Below are 17,702 nucleotides of genomic sequence, written 5' to 3'. Positions count from 1 at the left end.
CAGAAATGTTGAAAAAAAAAAAATCCCAAACTGAACCCCGTAACCACAGTGAATGAAATCTCTGCAATCTGGTGGAGAGGGGGATTAAGAACAGTCAACACCCAGATATCTTAAATTACTGAACTTCAGAATGCATCTGTGACCACTTCAACCAGGTCACTTAAAAAGGGCAAGAAAAAAAGCCATCGGAACAAGTTTATGTCTAAGCATCAAGACATTGGATATTTTCAAACATAAGCTAACTATCCAGAACCAAGTATATCTTTACAATGCAAAAAAGTTCTTAATCATACTGTAAAATTAGAACTCAAAACTGCAACGAAAGGTGAATACATGTACTTTCACTAGGTGAAGACATACCAAATTGCCAACATTTGACCATTTTTGACCCCCCAAACCAGAATAACCGTTTCATTTGGTTCATCACAACTTGTTAGAAGTCATCCGGTTATGGCTCTTGTATCATCTCCTGTTAGCTGGCAGCAGCTGCCTGCAGCAGTGTGTGTTAAAACAGGATGTCAGCAAATAAAACTAAAGGTAGAGGGCACACCCAGGCCATCTCTGTCAACCTGACCCCAAATACATTATCACTAAGTACTTACCACACTTGTCAGATTACTAATACATTTGATTTTTACCCAATTCATTTTTCCACTGTTCAACCATCCTTTGGATCAAGTGCTTCCAAGAACAGAGATTCCCCCCCCCCATAAATTTCAACCTATAATCAGTGAGGACCTTTTGGATTTCTATTACAAAAATCCTTTTTTCACTGTACTCCAAACACACACCATCTTCATCATTTATTAAAACTGCACCAGAGTAATTCTGTATCCAAGAGGCACTTCAAAATCAGCACTGGATGGCAACCCAAAAAAATTACATCTTACAACTATTCAGGCAAGAGCACAACTTTATTTTCACCTCTAATAATAAACCACAATTGACAACAACAAAGGAGACTGTGCAGTTCAACTTTTTATTTTAATAAAATCAGAATATGCACAGCACATGCAGTGCTAGCATCTAAACTAATACAATAAGCAATTACTAAAGCTACAGTGACTTGAGGTTCAATCTTCACATTCAGCAAGTTTAAATCCACTCATGTGATTTTTGAAACCTTATTTATTAACTGAAAATATTGCTTGCTGATAAAACTTGCTCAAATGCTAACGCTGAATGTACAAGTCACTGATTATGCCAATACAACAAAGATAACCACATGTTTGAGGATTGCAATGAGCCAGACATTCACTGAAAAAAAAAAATACACACAACGAAACAAAACTCACACAATATCTGAGAATCTGGACACTTCGTATCAGTGTTTTGAAGTGTTTCATTAATATCTTAAGACAAGTGTATCAAAACCTTGGCATGATTTAATTTAAAGTCGCCAATTTTATTTTTACTAACATCAGAAAGTTATGGCTACACTGCCAATGCCGGGTCTGCTTAATTTGACTTAAGAGTTTATTATGACTTAACATTAAAAGCTCACACTACCCCGAAATATATAATTTCACGCATACGGTGACATTCAACATTCAAGTGCCAGTGTTTTTGTACTGTCTTTTGGTCAAGTTTCTTTAAACTTTCAAAGAATCACTTTTAGGCTTACAAAAATAAATATTTGTCAAAATGTTCAATAAATATTACATAAAACTAGCAGCAAAAAGTATCTAGAAATCTGTCGTGTGCAAATAGTTTTCTTCCCAACTATCATTCCCATGGTCCCAAATAAATTTTAGAATCTAGTCCCATCCCCTTCCTAGACAAGCTGCGTTCAACAATCTCCAAGAGACAAAATAAGATTGGAAGTTTAAGGACACGCACACAAGACATATATATAAAATTCTCTGAATGTGCAATAAAAGAAGTACTTTGTAAAAAGTTATGGGCAAAATGTACAAGGGCCTAAACCTAGACTAATTGAAATAGCACCATAACAAATGACCTCAATACTGTCAAGTGCACCTACTTAATAAAAGTTTTAGAACAAGGCACAATACACTTGAAAATCTATTGCACTTTAGGAAATTTTTGCCATCTTCCTATGCCACTGTAAAAAGATTGAGCGTTTTGATCACCGCATTCTGGCCACAAAATTAGCACAGAATTCAAAGTGGCAGAGGCGTTTTAGTGGTGGACAATGCTCATCTTTGGCCAGATTTAGCATAAACAGACTATAAATACAATGGAAACCTATGCAACTAAAACTGACTAAAACTGCACTGTATAGCAGAATTGACACCTTGTGCAGTTATGTACATATTTCCAACCTGTGTGATCTCAAAAGATTTCAGTTTGTTACTCTTCTGGAGCCATTTTTACAAAGTCTATAGTAAGCCAGTTTAACATCTCAACGCAGCTTGAACAGAGTAATGTAAATCGGCATTTAAAATAAAGCCTGCTGCATTAATTCTTCCTGTTCATACCCTCTTGACCAAAAAACATCAACACTAGCATGCGTTATTAGACCAAAAATCATCCAGGGCCCTAAATGAGGGCTGGTCATTGCTGTGGTCAGCCATTCTACCATTTCAATTTCACTTATGGCAGGCATTTATAAAGTCTAAGTAGATGAATTCTCCTAAAAACCTATCTCAAGTTATCAGACCTTTATACTTTCCCTGTAATAGTATGCCCACATCTGGCTAGCTCATAATTAATGATCTGCCTAAACATTGAAAGAGGAATTGCTGTATTTACTTGCATTAACTTTGAAAACAGTGCTTTGAATGTATGCATGTATTCATACATCACCTCATCATGACTGGAATGGCTTGTTTAAAGACTATCAGGTTCTAAATACCTATCCAGGATAGAGTGAGCAAATCAGAACTTTAACTTAATACAGTTTGCCACATTAGAAACTAATTCCATTAATATGCTTCAAGACGTTTGTTGTTTGTTTTCCCCCAATCTGCAAGTATCAAAAAGCCCTAATGCAGGCTACCGCATAAGTTTTTTCCTTATAATATTTATGGATGAATCGATGATTCCTGTTAAGTTGTATCACACCTGTGTGCCAAGGTTTGATTTTAGCCCAAGTTCAGTAAATTTATTTTGTCAAAACAATTGGTATCTTGAGCATTACTGAGCCAACAGGACATCAAAATAAAAAGTTGTCTAAAGTTAAAGGCACAGTACATTAACAAACAAATGATCCTCAGTCACAAAATTATAAATGCAGTTTGGGATGGGGGTTGGGAGGGGAGTTAATCCAAACTACAGCAATGAAGTCTTCAAACCACCTTCTGAACAGGGCTGCTGATTGTTCCTTTCAACTCTTCATGTGACCTTGAGCTCCCTTAAAAAAAAAATTTCAGTGGAGAATCACAGCTGGTAATGTACTGCGAGTTCTTGAAGCTACACAAGGTATAGTCTGGCTAAGTTACATGTGGTTTCCATATTAGCTTGTTTGGCAGGGTGACCTACTGCAAAGCAGGTTCAGTTACCCCACCAGTCAACCCCCTGGGAGTTATAATTTCCTCCATATCCATCACTGTTGTAAAAGCCTCCATAGCCACCTAATGAAAGATTTAAAAAAGAGAAAAATTAATTAAGTCATCCACTGTTTAATACAATCTTTCCCTTCTTTAAGTATTTTGATGTAAAATTATAGAAAGCAAACTACAGGGCCGAACTTCCCAATATTTTTAATTATACTTTGAAAAAGATGGAAAAGAAAAAAAAACCCTTCCCAAAGATATGAGGTTAAAAATAAACATTACCTCCACCAAACCCTCTGCTGCTGCCATGGCCGCCTCCACCACTGCGGCTGCTGCTGGCGCGGCTGCTGCTGAAGCTGGAACTGCTGGCACCACTACTCTGTCGATAGTCTCTGGCACCAAATCCTCCACTGAATCTACTACTACAAGGACAAAATGTGTTAGTTCACATAAAGATGAAATTTCGACCACATAACCCAAATCTTGTTAAAACTTCCCAATGACCAATTTCTGATTTTCTAATTCAAACAATTCCATCCAGCCCTATCTTCCCTAATAGTGATTTTTAAAAGGCCTTAGCTATGAAAAGGCTCACATCAACTTAATGTCACTTAAATAACCTTGAAAAGTTAACCTTGGACATAGCACCCATCCCCATCATTATACACCATCTGTAACTCACCTTTTGGATCGTCCACGACTGCTACCCTTGTAGTGATGTTCATAAGCCATGTTTTCTAACCAAGATGGCACTTCTTGTTTAGCTTCAACAAGAAGATCCAACAAATCCTTGGTAATATTTATGTTCCTCTCATTAAAGAATGAGGTGGCAAGGCCTAAAACAGTTCCAAAAAGTACATAAATTAAGGTCTTCCATAAAGTAGCACAGTATTACTTTCATACTAGAGTATTAAGTAGAATACTAAAAAAAAGAGGTAACTATTTGCTATTTAACCAACTCAAAGTTCTTTGAACAAACCCTGACGTTTCCTGCCACTTCTGCTAAGATATATCTTAATCGCATTCCTTGAAAATAGGAGTTCTTCTAATAAGATCCTGAAAGTTCTTTGCTGCAAGAATCACACTGAAAACCAGAAACCACCACACCATCAAGTAATCACACACTTACCAAGGTTTCCTACACGTCCTGTACGGCCAATGCGATGTACATATTCTTCAATATCACTGGGCAAATCAAAATTGATAACATGTTTCACATTTGAAATGTCCAGTCCTCTTGCTGCTACCTAGAAAATAACTTCTGTTACATATGGTCCATTTAAAAGAAAGCAAATAGTTGAACATAGCGACCTTGAAAATAAGATTATATTATACATACTGCTGTAGCCACTAGAATCGGGCTTTTTCCTGAGCGGAACTGGTGAAGAGCCTCTTCTCTATCTCTCTGAGATCGGTCTCCATGGATACTCGTACAGGCATATCCTTCATGGTACAAGAAATCCTCTAGAGAATCTGCACCCTTTTTGGTCTCCACGAACACTAAGGTCAGTGAATCTTTGCCTAAAGTAAAATATTACAAGGTTTCTGTAACTAAGAGTGGCTTGGTTCTCTTTGCACTTAGTAAACTTGCAAATAGAGGCAATTAAAATAGACCGTTTTCAAGAGAATGTTTTGGATGAGGAGGAAAAGCAATAAAGGTGATCCAAATGGATTTATTACCTAAGCCACCAGAGTGATGCTAAAATTATACCTGTTGCATTTAGAAGGTCAAGCAGAAATGACCGTTTGTCTAACTCTTCCACCCAGACTACTTTCTGTGTGATGTTCTCAGAGGTAGAGCCAACTCTTCCTACGGCCAGAAAGATATACTCATCCAAGAAATCACGAGCAAGCATCTGAAAGAAAAAAAAGTATTTTATTATCTATTGAGATAAACAAATTCCTAAGTAAATAAGATTTGCAGCATCAAACAATACCTGTATTTCCTTCGGGAAGGTAGCACTAAACATCATAGTGTGGCGAACTCCCTTTGGTGGCATAGTATCTTGTTCAACGATTCTACGTATTTGAGGCTCAAACCCCATATCCAACATCCGATCAGCTTCATCTAACACCAAGTATCTGCCATGAAAAAAAAAATCCAGTTTAGAATTAGAGGAGAAAAGATAGTTTTAATATAGCTGTTTCTATAAGCACAATTAATTACTCATTCAGGTAGTTAAATTCCTCACACCACACAATTTGACCCATGTACGTGAGACAGAGCATAGGATCTTTGCCACTAAATAAATGGTCCAAGATAGTACACACCCAAATTAGCTCTTATACTTGACTCTGGTCCCAAAGTCTGGTCATTCTCAGACTACTAAAATGTCACTGATTTTTCAACATTAAAATTACAAAGAGCAAACTTTTTGGAAAAGCTGGAAGACTAAAATAAATCTCTTCTCCATCTTAAAATTTATGGACAAGTTCCAGAAAACTAATGGCCAGTAATTTTTTAAATTAATGCATTCCACACATTTAAAAATTAACATACTTGCAGAAGTCTAATCCAATCTTCCCTCTTTCCATCATATCCACTAGACGTCCTGGAGTGGCTACTAACAAGTGACATCCACGTTCTAAGTCTCGAATTTGCTGACCAATATCAGCACCACCATAAACCACGCAAGGACGAACTCTAGATCGGTATGAAAACTGTAAGCAAAGAAATTTTATCAACTTTAAGGCCAAGATTTTTACGTGGTCATAAAACACTGCATCAGAATCAATGAGAAAGCCGATAATCTCTGAAATGCATACTTACTTTCCTGGCTTCCTCATAGATCTGTACAGCCAATTCTCTAGTTGGTGCTAACACCAAGGAGATTGGGTATTGTTTGCGGCGCCCATACCTTCCATTTTCCTAAGAAATAATTTATAAGTTAAACTCTTAACATCCTTTTTTAAAGGTCCATTACACATAATTCCCTTCTGTAATTCACTGATTATACGTAAAAACTGTTTCTAATTATATAGGTTAGAATACAAGTCTTACTGTCATTTAGAAAGGTTTCTCAACAGCTACCTACAAGGTTCTACAATCATTTCCCATTTTATATAGAAATATTTACCTTCATGGCCCTCAAAGCCTCGCCTGGACCATCAGAATAAATCTGACTCAAGATGGGCAAGAGAAATGCTGCAGTTTTTCCAGACCCTGTTTAAAAGAAAACATATTCATTTAACCACAGAAAAACCTGCTTATTATTTTTGAATATATATTGGTAGATGACTTTTTTAACTGCCCAACAACTTAATCAATTAGCAATTTTACTTTATTCCCAAATTAATTTTCTAAAAATTAATAGCTAATTTAAAAAATACCAAGTGACGACTTTGATCAATCTGTAACACGAGTTAACAAACTAAGGCCCAACCTATATCCTTGTAAATAAAGCTTTACTGGAATATACCTGTGACCAATAATTTGACATATCATCTATGGCTGCCTTCATACAACAGCAGAGCTGAATAGTTGCAGAGACCACATGGTCCATAATCCAAAAAAATATTTTGTTCATTTACAGAAAATGTATACCAAACTCTGGTCACTCACAATGTACTGGTTAGTATTCACTTCTTCCCATTTGTGCAAAGAGAGCAGGAATTCTGTCTCAAAACTGGTGTCAATTTCTAACACTTCCTTGTAGGTACTGTAATACTGATAACGTATAAAGGATGACATTCTCACTCTTCCATAGGGAAAGAAAGATACCAAATTATTCAAGTGCCATATATTTTTATTGGGAGAATCTTATCTCTCTTTCAAACTGGCCAAACTCACACAGATATAATAAAGCCTGTTCTCAACTGAGAGGCTGTAACTATCCCCATTCCCGAAAGATGGGAGGTTAAGGACCCTTCCCTTGGCCACATTCCCATGGATCACAAGCTATTCTCTAATCTTATCCTTCTTATCCCAGATACAATAATGTTATATAGTGCTAACTTTCCCACCACCGCAATCACAATAACCTATCCCTGTTGCACCAGTATCAGGGTCATGACTTTCTATAGGCTATCCCCAAGACACCCTAATGGAAACACTAGAGGTAACACAGGATCCAAAGGGCTAAGACAAAAGAGATACCATCCAGCTACTCCTTATCTATATCAAAGTATACCAGTCAGGCTACAAACAGGACTCAAGCTTCCTCGTGAAACTTAGATACTCCATGCGTATTTTTTTGGTATTGGTTTTATGAGAGCAAGCAGAGTTAAGGTATTCTGGACAACTTTTTACTTTATCAAGTCTGCTTACCTGTTTGGGCACAAGCCATCAAGTCTCTCTTCTCTTTGATAATAGGAATAGCATGCTTTTGCACTGGAGTTGGACGAGTGTAGCGAGTAAGCTCAATGTTTCCCATAATAATTTCTCCCATCTCAAGATCACTGAACTGTCAAGAAATACATCAGGGTTAAATAGGTAGAAATACGACCTGGAGCCATTTTGCTTTATACAAATGCAATGGGGGAAAAAACCCTATCAACCAACTACTTGTACTTTAGTTTACAGCTGCTTTAAATAAAAGTTATCATGTTACATTTTGAGGGGGAGGGGGGAAAAAAACAACACCACCCCCTAAGCTTAACCTACACTGGAAAAGTTTTCAGTTCCTCCCATGTCTGACCCATTTTCTATTTCAAATATTAGTAATGGTAACATTGAACTCAATCTCCCCCTTTCCACAAACCAACAAGGCAGGCTTTTAGAGTAACTTTAAAAGATTGTTAACACAACGCAGGCATGGTCTATATAGGCCTTCAGGAAGCCCATCTCATCTTGATGTGCTGTGAAAATACTTACACTTCCCTCTGTCTTAAAGTATTTTGCTGTCAAGCAAAAATACTTACACTTTCAATGTGTGGAGGACAGTTGTTGCCTGTTGCCTCAACTGGAATGTCATCGTATTTTTCAAAGTTAATCCCGGTGTTGCCTCCAGAAAAAAGTTCTCTGCAATCAGAAGATCTATAAGTTTATTTGTTATAGTAGCCAATAAGGCTTCATCACAATTAACATACATTTCAAAAACTTACTGTTCCAAGCGTTCACTTGGCGGGAGTGGTTTTGACCAATCATCTTCATCTGATTTGTCACACCAGCGACTGTTTCCACCACGTTCATATTTTCCAAAGCCACCTCTCTCACCACGGCTGCCAATGCTGTCATAGTCACCTCGTCCACGATCATCAAACCTGAACAGCACAACCAATTAATCAGAATCTTATCATTTAACCATTATCAGATTCCTACCACTACTCTAGAACTGTGCCTAAAGAGAAGTTCATTATGGCTGATTTCAAGGATGTCAACAATCCAGTTCAGGCTTACTCTTACTTGACAAATAAGGTCCTCTAACCAGATTGTATCATTTACATAACTTTACTTTCTAAATTCAGTATTCTTCCTTATTCTTATTACACAGCCTACACAGGCCTCATACATGTTGAAATTGAATCACGTCTTTATACCTGAAACTAACAGAGTATTATAGATCAACTATAGTTCAATAAAAACAAACTACGCTTGGGAGGGGTGGGGGGGGGGAGAATCAGTCTTATACACATGAAACCAGCATATAACTTACACCTTTAAATATTCTCATCCAAATATTTCTAGTGGTAGGGAAAAGAGGAAAGTATCACACCAAATATCAATTGTCCCAGTTATATCAGGATGCTACTTAAAGGACAATTCACCTGTGTGACAAACTTTGGATAAAAAGGTAGAAAATAATCCTTACCTGAATTAAGATGTTTTTAGTTTTAGGCCTGTTTTCGAAAAATCAGGACACAGAGGACTAACCACAGCTATTAGGCGCATGAGGTCAGTTCACCACACTTGTGTAATCAAAAATATAAGGTGTTTAAAAATTGTCATATAGAATATCCATGAAAATGTCAACCAAATTAGGCCATTCACTAAAACTCTTTTAAGTAGAATATGTAAAACTAGAGAAATATAAAAACAACTGATTTCATTATGCCAAAAGGAAAGTTCTTCTAATCTAATTCTTGAATAACAAGTTCAATTTAGTAGACCTCTTACAGTTAAAAAAAATACATAAATACGATTAAACAGACAATACTTAACATCCAAGTAGGTGGTCTACTAAGGGGAAAAATATCATGCTTAATGGTCACAGTACAAATTAAAGACCAATTTCTAAATTGCTGTATTGTACACGTAAAAAAGGCAAGAAAATAAGAGATCACTCACCTTCCCCTTGATCCACTTCCACGATCACTGAAGAAACTAGACTTCCCTCTTGAATCACTACGGCAACCAAAACTGCTGTATGCATCCTTATCTTTACTAGAACTCCACCCTGAACTGTCTTTATCATAGAATCCTTCAAAAAAACATAACGCAAACCCATTTTATTATATTATTTAGAAAGTGACAACACTTTAAAACATGTTTCCGAATCTGAAACCCTCCACTGACTATCCCATCTCTGGACCAGAGGGACAATGGAAATATTCCTACCACGGCACTAGAATATACTGTGCACTAACCAGTCTGAAAATGTTCTGAATGAATACCACTTCTAAAAGGTCAATAGCTTTGCCTGTAACACAATTTTTACGGTATTGTTACATAACCATCACAATTTAACTTCCATTCATTTTATAGGTGAGTTTACTAGGAGTTACCATTATTTCAATGTCTCTTAGAAGTGACATTCATTTAAAACATTAAGAATGTCAGTTTACTTGGTTTAATACAGTATTTCTTAGTTTCAATAGTAAAAAGTTTTAAGAACAGTGCTCTGTTCTCATGAAGTACATACTACCAGATGAGAATTAGGAATATAATAGAAAAAAGGAAAATCCTCATCCCTACACAACTCAGTGTAGACAGGTTCCTAGGGTACAGCTATAAACATTCAGTAAGAGGGGATGACAAAGGTGTAAATTATCCCAACAGGTAGATGGTTTAAAGACAAGTAGAGGGTTTAACTAGCTTCAGTGACACTTTATTAAACAGTCAGAGATATAGTTTGTAAGTTAAGCTACTTTCCTTCCACCTCCTGCCTCTACCAGCCAGGTGATCAACAGTCTTGGCTACCAATAAAGAGCTGAATTAGATTTCTAAGATCTCTTTCAGCTCTAACTCCTATATGATACCGCCTCTCTCCCTGCTTTGATTCCTGTCATTGCAACAAAGGGAGAAAAGCACTAAATATACATGGGAGTCAATTTCAGCTAGTGCATTCTAAGGAATGAGAACCCATGACGATTAAGACTCTACAGTAAATAAAAACAATGATATGATAGCTAAGAAATTATAATACAGATTTTATATTCCATGTATTGCCAGGGACAGTGAAGCTAACACGGACTGCATATGGATATGGAGAAACGACAGCAAACCATGTGCTTCTGTGGACTCTCCACCCTTCCAATCCTGCCTTCTTTATCCAGTACCTTCCCTCTTCTTGACCTTGTTTTCCTGACCTTCCCCTTTTCCTCCAAATCTCAGATCACCTATTTTATGGAATACACAGCACCCAAACAATTGTCCCATAATATGAGCCATCTACTAGTTCTCTGTCACTTATTTACAAAGTTAACGGGAAAAGACCAGCCATTGTGATACCTTTTAGATAAGACCTTTCAAATGAAGCAGTTAAGGCAAGGAGATGAAGCCAGAGAATCACTCCCATCTATTGGGAGCGTGCCCAATGCTTGTTAACTATTCCCCAATAACCCCATCTTCATTTTGGCACCTCTGTAAGACAGAAATAACTGGGTTGTCATCACTATGCAGCAGTTTGGTTTACACAGTAATGGGTGCCCAATCACCTTTTTCAAATTGAAATCATGCTGTGAATGATTACAAACACAGGTTAAGCACAAGACTAGTGAAATCGTACAAAACCATGCCCTTGGCCTCAGAAGAGTTTGACATAGGAAATGCAGTTTTCCACTGTCTGACATTAGATGAGTTTTTCCAAAATGAGTAAACCCTAATACCTGAAACAGTTCTGCCAGTAGCAGGTGGAGCACAATGTTTACAGACTTCTCCAGGTGTCTCATTTTCCCTAGGCTCCAACTTCTAAATGCAGCATGAATTAAGTATACCAAGTTGTTCAAAGAACTTACCTTTAGTAGCTTCTCTGTTCCTTAAGTGAGGAGGAATATAGCGCCCTTCTAAAAGAAATTAACAAAGTTAAAACTTCATATTCCATAAAACTTTAAGTTAAAGCTTTCTGGCCAAAATTTGTGCTATTAAAAAACAGTCCTGGAAAGAAATTTTTTTAATCTATAGTCCTCCAGTCTGACTATGTAGTTGGAAATTGAGAAGTGGGGAAAAAAACAATCTACTTTTAAGGCTTCCCTGGTGGCGCAGTGGTTGAGAGTCTGTCTGCCGGTGCAGGGGACACGGGTTCGTGCCCCAGTCCAGGGGATCCCACATGCCGCGGAGCGGCTAGGCCCGTGAGCCATGGCCGCTCGACCTGCGCGTCCGGAGCCTGTGCTCTGCAACGGGAGAGGCCGCGGCAGTGGGAGGTCCGCGTACCGCAAAAAATAAATAAATAAAAATAAATTTACTTTTATTTTAAATGGGTTATTGCTTTAATAAGTAGAATTTTAAAAGGGAAAGGAGAACAGGTTTGACTTGGAACCTAATAGTTGAAATCTACAAATACATAAATTTAACTTGTCACTAGTGGTTAATTTAATACAATATTTTAAAAGGCCTGCTATGATTTCAGAGAATTGTTACAAACTAACAAAAGAGTTACAACGTTAAGTATTACTACAACAACGTAACAAACATTAATAAATTATCTAACATGTAGCAAAAGTGTTACTGTAACAACCTAAAAGTAATAAACGTGTAACTAGCCACTAAAAGGCTTTTTTGTTTCTACCCTGGTTAAGTTCCAAGAGATAGAATACATATGTAACATGGGAAAGTTGCAAGAGGGAGAATGATTTCAAGGAACTGAATTTTAATTCGAGACCTGCAGAGTTTAAGGGAAGTCAACTGTTTTTCTGTATGCACAAGAATACAGCCTAGACAATGGATGAGAATCAAAAGCAAATAATGTATATACCCACCAAGTAAAGACAACTTGCTTTAATCTGCAATTTAACTTTTTCACTTCTGGGTTGAATTATTAAAGATCTCTATTAGAACGGTTAAGTCCTAAATGATTCTTAGCATGCCAAATAAAGTGAAATTTAAAACAAATACCAAGTAACTGTGCCCAGCGAGGCCCTTCTTGCCTAAAAATGAAGACATGCCCTTTACTATGCAACAAAGAGAGCTTGAAGAAATGGTGCTTTCAGACCTTACATACAGCCGATACACATTTTTTCTTTTTGGTTAATAGGGTGGGAAGAGACCTGAGCTGAAGCAGGTCTATTGCCAATAATAAACCACCAAGATCCCATACACCTTAATACTAATCTCTACCAAGTATCCAAGAAACCCTTTTAAGGAAAAAAAAATTAAATAAAACTTCTATATCTAACTTCTTTTCAACAGAATACAACAATTCAGCATTTAAAATCCTAACCACCACCCCAAGATTCATTATGGCCTCGTTCTATTATTTTTTTAAAAAATATTTATTTGGCCTCACCAGGTCTTAGTTACAGCATGCGGGATCTTTAGTTGTGGCATGCAGGATCTAGTTCCCTGACCAGGGATCGAACCCAGGCCCCCTGCACTGGGAGCAGGGAGTCAACCACTGGGCCACCAGGGAAGTCCTAGCCTTGTTCTATTATTAAGTCTCATGTTCTTCATGGGAAAGGGATAGCTGTAGCTGATGAATGTGAATGTTCCCTTTATTCAGTTTAATTCTGGTAGATTCACTCTAATAGTGATATACACATTCCCATCACTTTTAAGCTGGGCTCAGGATTCATAATGGACATAATCAAACCCTTCTAGAGATAATTTGTGTTTTGTATAAGGTCCTTAATGATTGTTTTCATTCAAGAAAACTACTCTGTTTTGTTATCAAAAGACCACAACACAGGACTTCCACTGCAAGAGGCATGGGTTCCACCCCTGGTCAGGAAACTAAGATCCTGCATGCTGCGCAGCGCGGCCAAAACAAAACAAAACAACCCTCCCCAAACCCCCCCACAATGCTACCCACCTAATTCTTTACACAGTAAAGATTGGCAGGGAAATTCTTAAATTTTAAACAAATCCAACGAAATATTAAGGTATTAAAGCTCTAATACTCAAGTAACAGCATTGTAAATCAACCGTATTTCAATGAAATAAATTTTTTTTAAAAAGCCCTGATTATTCACAGTAAATCCATAAAATGTTTTACTTACTGCTGGCGGTACTTCCTCCACTCTGATTATCAGAAGAGTTCAGGTCTAGGCCAGCAAACTAGAAAAGAGTTATTAAACTTTGGTTAGCAGCCCATGTGCAGAAATATTACACTAAGAGAAAACTAGTCTTGCTCTCTAGCATTTACTAGCACTAGTTGTCCTGTCTGCCTCACCGGGGATGTGAAACTCTTAAGGAGAATGTGACTAAGAATGTGCTTCGAAGACAACTAAGTTGTAAGCAAATGCAAAATACTTTACTACAGTACTACTGTATATACTGCAGAAAGTACCACACCAAGATGGTGGTGCTATCCAGGAGAAACTGGGTCCAAATTTAACTCATTCATTCAAAATGAATCTTCCCTGTAACGTTTTCCATAGTAAAAGTTCAAGAAATTTAAATTATTTTAAAATGTCAACTAGTCACTGCATTCATTTTAGCTCCAAACATTTGGAGACAAATGTTTTCAATGTCACCAACTTTCTACTTGGAATTATTTTACACCTACAAAGCACACCTGAAAAACGTCAGAACAAAAATTTTATCGACCATGTCATAGTTCCTTTATCCCTAAATACTGCACAAATATTTTAAATTAGGGTAGCACGCTTCAGAACAAAAATTAATATAACCACCACTTACTGAGCACTACTAAGCACAAACCTATGAAGTAGGTACCTACTTGTTCTCCCACTTTCACAGTTAAGTTCAGAACACTTCGGACATAAATGGCACAACTGGCATTTAGTGTCCCTAATGAGTAGGACACATTTTACTGCCTTTATCTCCACGTCTACCCGTCCCTTTACACGGGTAGCTCAAAGTCTCAACATTCTAAAAAAGAGATCTATCTTCATCGCATTCTGCAATAACAAACTATTTACAAGCAATAGGGGGAAAACTGTATGTGCCAAAAGCAGTTTCATTTTTTTAATGTACCCAGTCACAGCACTATTGCCACCTGTTTGCAAAGGTGATACGCTATACCATAACGTTTAAGTCCTCTGTTAAAAGCTCAAGGTTATACTGTCAAATTGCAAGCATCATCAGTGGAGGCACTGAAAATTGGAAGCAGATGCTAAACCTTGAAAAAAAAATGAGTTATGGTAAGGCAGCTCATTTCCTAATTTCTATCAGCAAAAACGCTGTCATGTTTTCTCTGCACTAGTTATCTCAGCAATTGACTGATACTTTAACGCACAATAGTAACAAACTTTCTTTTTGCACTTGTTGCCGTACGTTTTGTTATTAATTTTACACTTGGCAAACGCTAAATGCTACTGTAAACTGTTAGGATTACGTTATTGCAATTTTCTCAGTTGTGAATTAGCTTGCTGCTTAATTCTAACGACTCTGCATACTTTTACCAATTACTTCGATTACAAATTTCATTCCTACCTAGAATCTTAAATACAGCACTACCTACATGGTAAATGTTAAAACTGGGAACAGCCTATGCTCTTGATAACAGATTTTTTATGTCTCTGCTCCATTTAACATGACGCGTCAGCAATTTGGAGGATTCAAACTGATTCATTAATGGAAAAAATGCTCCCCCCAAAACAGGTCGTTAAGTCCTTAAAAACTTATTACACACGACTACATTAAAGTCTATTGACAATTCATTTGCGTCACTCGACTTCGTTTCAGAATTTCGGAGCTCGTGGTAGGCATAAGTTTACTTAAAGGCTACAAACATCGCACTGAAGAGCTTCTCTGAAGCGCGCTGCCACTGTTGCTGAGGGATGCAGACTTCCTGCCACCTCAGCCCAGAAGCCCTCCTCTACCTCTAAACCCTAGAAAAGGGCGTTCCGGTTAAGACGACAGACCCGGAGCCTCTGACCTATTTCAAAATTTCAGTCCACAAGCAGCAACAAGTCAACAACAAAATTGTTTATTTCTCCCCAAGCCACATTCCGGGTGTTTTTCCCCTGGCCGAGTCCCTAATCAAACGCCCGCATCAAAGTGTCCTAACCCTGAGGACACTCGTACACTCCGTGGCACCCCCCACCCCCCAAAAGGACGCGCGGCCCTGGGCTAAATCGCCACACAGTGACTATGATGAGCATGTGAAGCGGGGCGGCCGCAAACCTCCCTGACGTCTCCCCACCGCCTTCAACCACGAACTCCAGAGCCCGGCGCCACCGCGACGCAGCGGCCCATTCTTCCCTCCCTCCCTCCCTTCCCCCCTCTCCCCCCTCCCCCCCCTAATCTGCGTCACAAAACTTTCCACTCCGGAAACGCGGCCTCACGGGCCGTGGCTCCCGGCCTGCGGAAGCCGGGCTGGAGCGAAAAAGACCTGCGGAAGGAAGCCCGGGAGGAACATGATGCCCATCCATCCCCGTTTCCGGGCCCTCCGCAGCCCGGCCTCTCCCGCTCGTGGGCCGCAGCGCCGCCCAGCCACCGACACCACACAAAGGAGGCCGCCGCCATTACCCCGCGCGAAGGCCACCCCCCGCGCCGCCCCCTCCCACATTCCAGGGCCGCGTTCCTCCTCCCGCTCACACGCGCGTACACACACACACACACACACACACACGCGCCAACGCTGCTCGGCTCTCTGACCGGAATCCGAGCCGCGCACGCTGCGAGAGCCGGAGCCCTCAGGACCAGAAAGGTCCCCATTCGTGAACCACCGCGCCGCGCCACCCTCCCCCCACCCACCCATGGGTCACTAGTCAGTCGAGGTTCGCGCGTGCGCGCCTCCGCGAGAGCGCGCGCCCCCTCCCCCTCCGCCCGCCTGCGCACGCACACACAAAAGCCGCCATTGTGCTCGGGCCGGGGACAATACCGCGAGCCAAGTAGGGGCCCCAGCGACAACCACAACTAGCATTCCTGTCACCTTCCCGTTCCCCCACAGCCCTGGGGCATTCACACTCGCCAGCCCGAGGGACCCAGCAAATGCGAACTGAGGATACCAGCTAGCACTGCGCCACAAACCATGTTAGGTCAGGGGAGGGAATTCATGCAGCAACAACCCTGGTAGGCTCCCTGCGGCTCACCTGCTGGTCCAGCCCGAGCGCATTTTCCACCGCCACATGACTCATCCCTGAAGAGTACCGAGAACTCGGAGTCTTCCGCTGCTGAGCTAATGTGTTTGGCTCACCGCAAAGGCCCTCTCACGGGAGAACTGCGGCTCTAAGGCGCACGGCGCGGCCACGGATCTAATATACCCGCTGGAACGGCTGCTACGTCAGCACGTAAGACGTGTGCCCTCCCTCTCACACCCACACTCCTGCCGCCGCTACGACTTCTGCCTAGCTACTGCGCTCTCGTTTAGTCCTAACCTCGCGGGATTTCCTAGTCGGTCGCGTCCCCGGCTCGTCGTCCTACCTTGGCACTGAGAGCGCCAAATACTGTCCTAGTTCGCTTGAGTTCCACTTCCCCTGTCCTCCGCTATTACCCTAGCCGAGGTCTAGGAGGTCTCGAGATCTCGCGAGAATTCCTCGCCTCCCGCTTTCCGCCAGCTGGGATACCTTAAAATCTAATCCATGCCTTTTCCCTTTTTCTTTCCGTAACGTCCCCAGTGTTCGCTGTTCCATTGTTTCTTGGGAGCGCTCTCTCAGCCCCCCGGACTTGGAGATGTTGTGAGATTTCTCCAAACTAATTGGCCCTAGCGTTTTCGCGGGCAGACTCCCCGAAATCGGAGTTAGGCCGACAGACCCAAAGCCCAGGGGGCGGCGGGTCACGTGACTGCAGGTGTCGAACGCGGAGGCCATTTTGTGGAGCAGGAAACTGGTTTTAAATAGAGTGCTCGGAATCGGGGGAGGAGAGGGGAAAGAGGGAGGGAGGAGGCGGGAAGAGGGGGAAGAGGAGGAGGGGAAAAAAGAGGAAGGAGGAGGGAAGAGGGCGGGATGGTGACCAGGGGAGCGGGGAGAGGAGTGGAGGGGAGCTGGCGGCGCGCGCAGGTGGTGAGACGCTTTACCGCGCGG

At 40.3% G+C, this 17,702-nt stretch overlaps 1 protein-coding gene across 8 annotated transcripts; it reads right to left on the bottom strand.

The window, feature by feature from the left end:
* Positions 1-878: 878 nt before the first annotated feature.
* DDX3X (DEAD-box helicase 3 X-linked) lies at positions 879-17,498 on the bottom strand. Of its 8 annotated transcripts, none has more exons than XM_079911481.1 (17): positions 17,247-17,498; positions 13,770-13,827; positions 11,574-11,621; positions 9,685-9,817; positions 8,502-8,660; positions 8,319-8,418; positions 7,726-7,861; positions 6,536-6,621; positions 6,229-6,327; positions 5,959-6,119; positions 5,396-5,540; positions 5,170-5,314; positions 4,798-4,979; positions 4,588-4,705; positions 4,141-4,294; positions 3,741-3,880; positions 879-3,536 (listed from the first exon to the last, which is right to left on the bottom strand). In XM_079911481.1, exons 1-17 carry the CDS (start codon positions 17,487-17,489, stop codon positions 3,457-3,459), a joined length of 2,187 nt encoding a protein of 728 aa, XP_079767607.1. In that variant the 5' UTR covers positions 17,490-17,498; the 3' UTR covers positions 879-3,456. The 8 variants fall into 8 exon arrangements, with proteins under 8 accessions (XP_079767607.1, XP_079767608.1, XP_079767606.1 ...); XM_079911482.1 differs by having other exon boundaries at positions 3,741-3,877; XM_079911480.1 differs by having other exon boundaries at positions 3,741-3,877; positions 8,319-8,433; positions 17,247-17,265.
* Positions 17,499-17,702: the final 204 nt, after the last annotated feature.

Source organism: Stenella coeruleoalba (genome assembly GCF_951394435.1).
Source record: "Stenella coeruleoalba genome assembly, chromosome: X".
Lineage (NCBI taxonomy): Eukaryota > Metazoa > Chordata > Mammalia > Artiodactyla > Delphinidae > Stenella > Stenella coeruleoalba.
The sequence above is the reverse complement of the archived record's forward strand: the minus strand, read 5'-3'. Positions and strand labels throughout refer to the sequence as shown.

What these genes read in the sequence shown, in the direction of transcription:
- DDX3X (XM_079911481.1), bottom strand. Translation starts at nt 17,489, where the DNA reads ATGGCCTCCGCGTTCGACACCTGCAGTCACGTGACCCGCCGCCCCCTG. An exon ending in GAACAGAGAAGCTACTAAAG is followed by an intron (nt 9,818 to 11,573) that starts GTAAGTTCTTTG and finishes GTTTTTTTGAAG; the next exon opens with GATTCTATGATAAAGACAGT. An exon ending in GGAAGTGGATCAAGGGGAAG is followed by an intron (nt 8,661 to 9,684) that starts GTGAGTGATCTC and finishes TGTGCTGTTCAG; the next exon opens with GTTTGATGATCGTGGACGAG.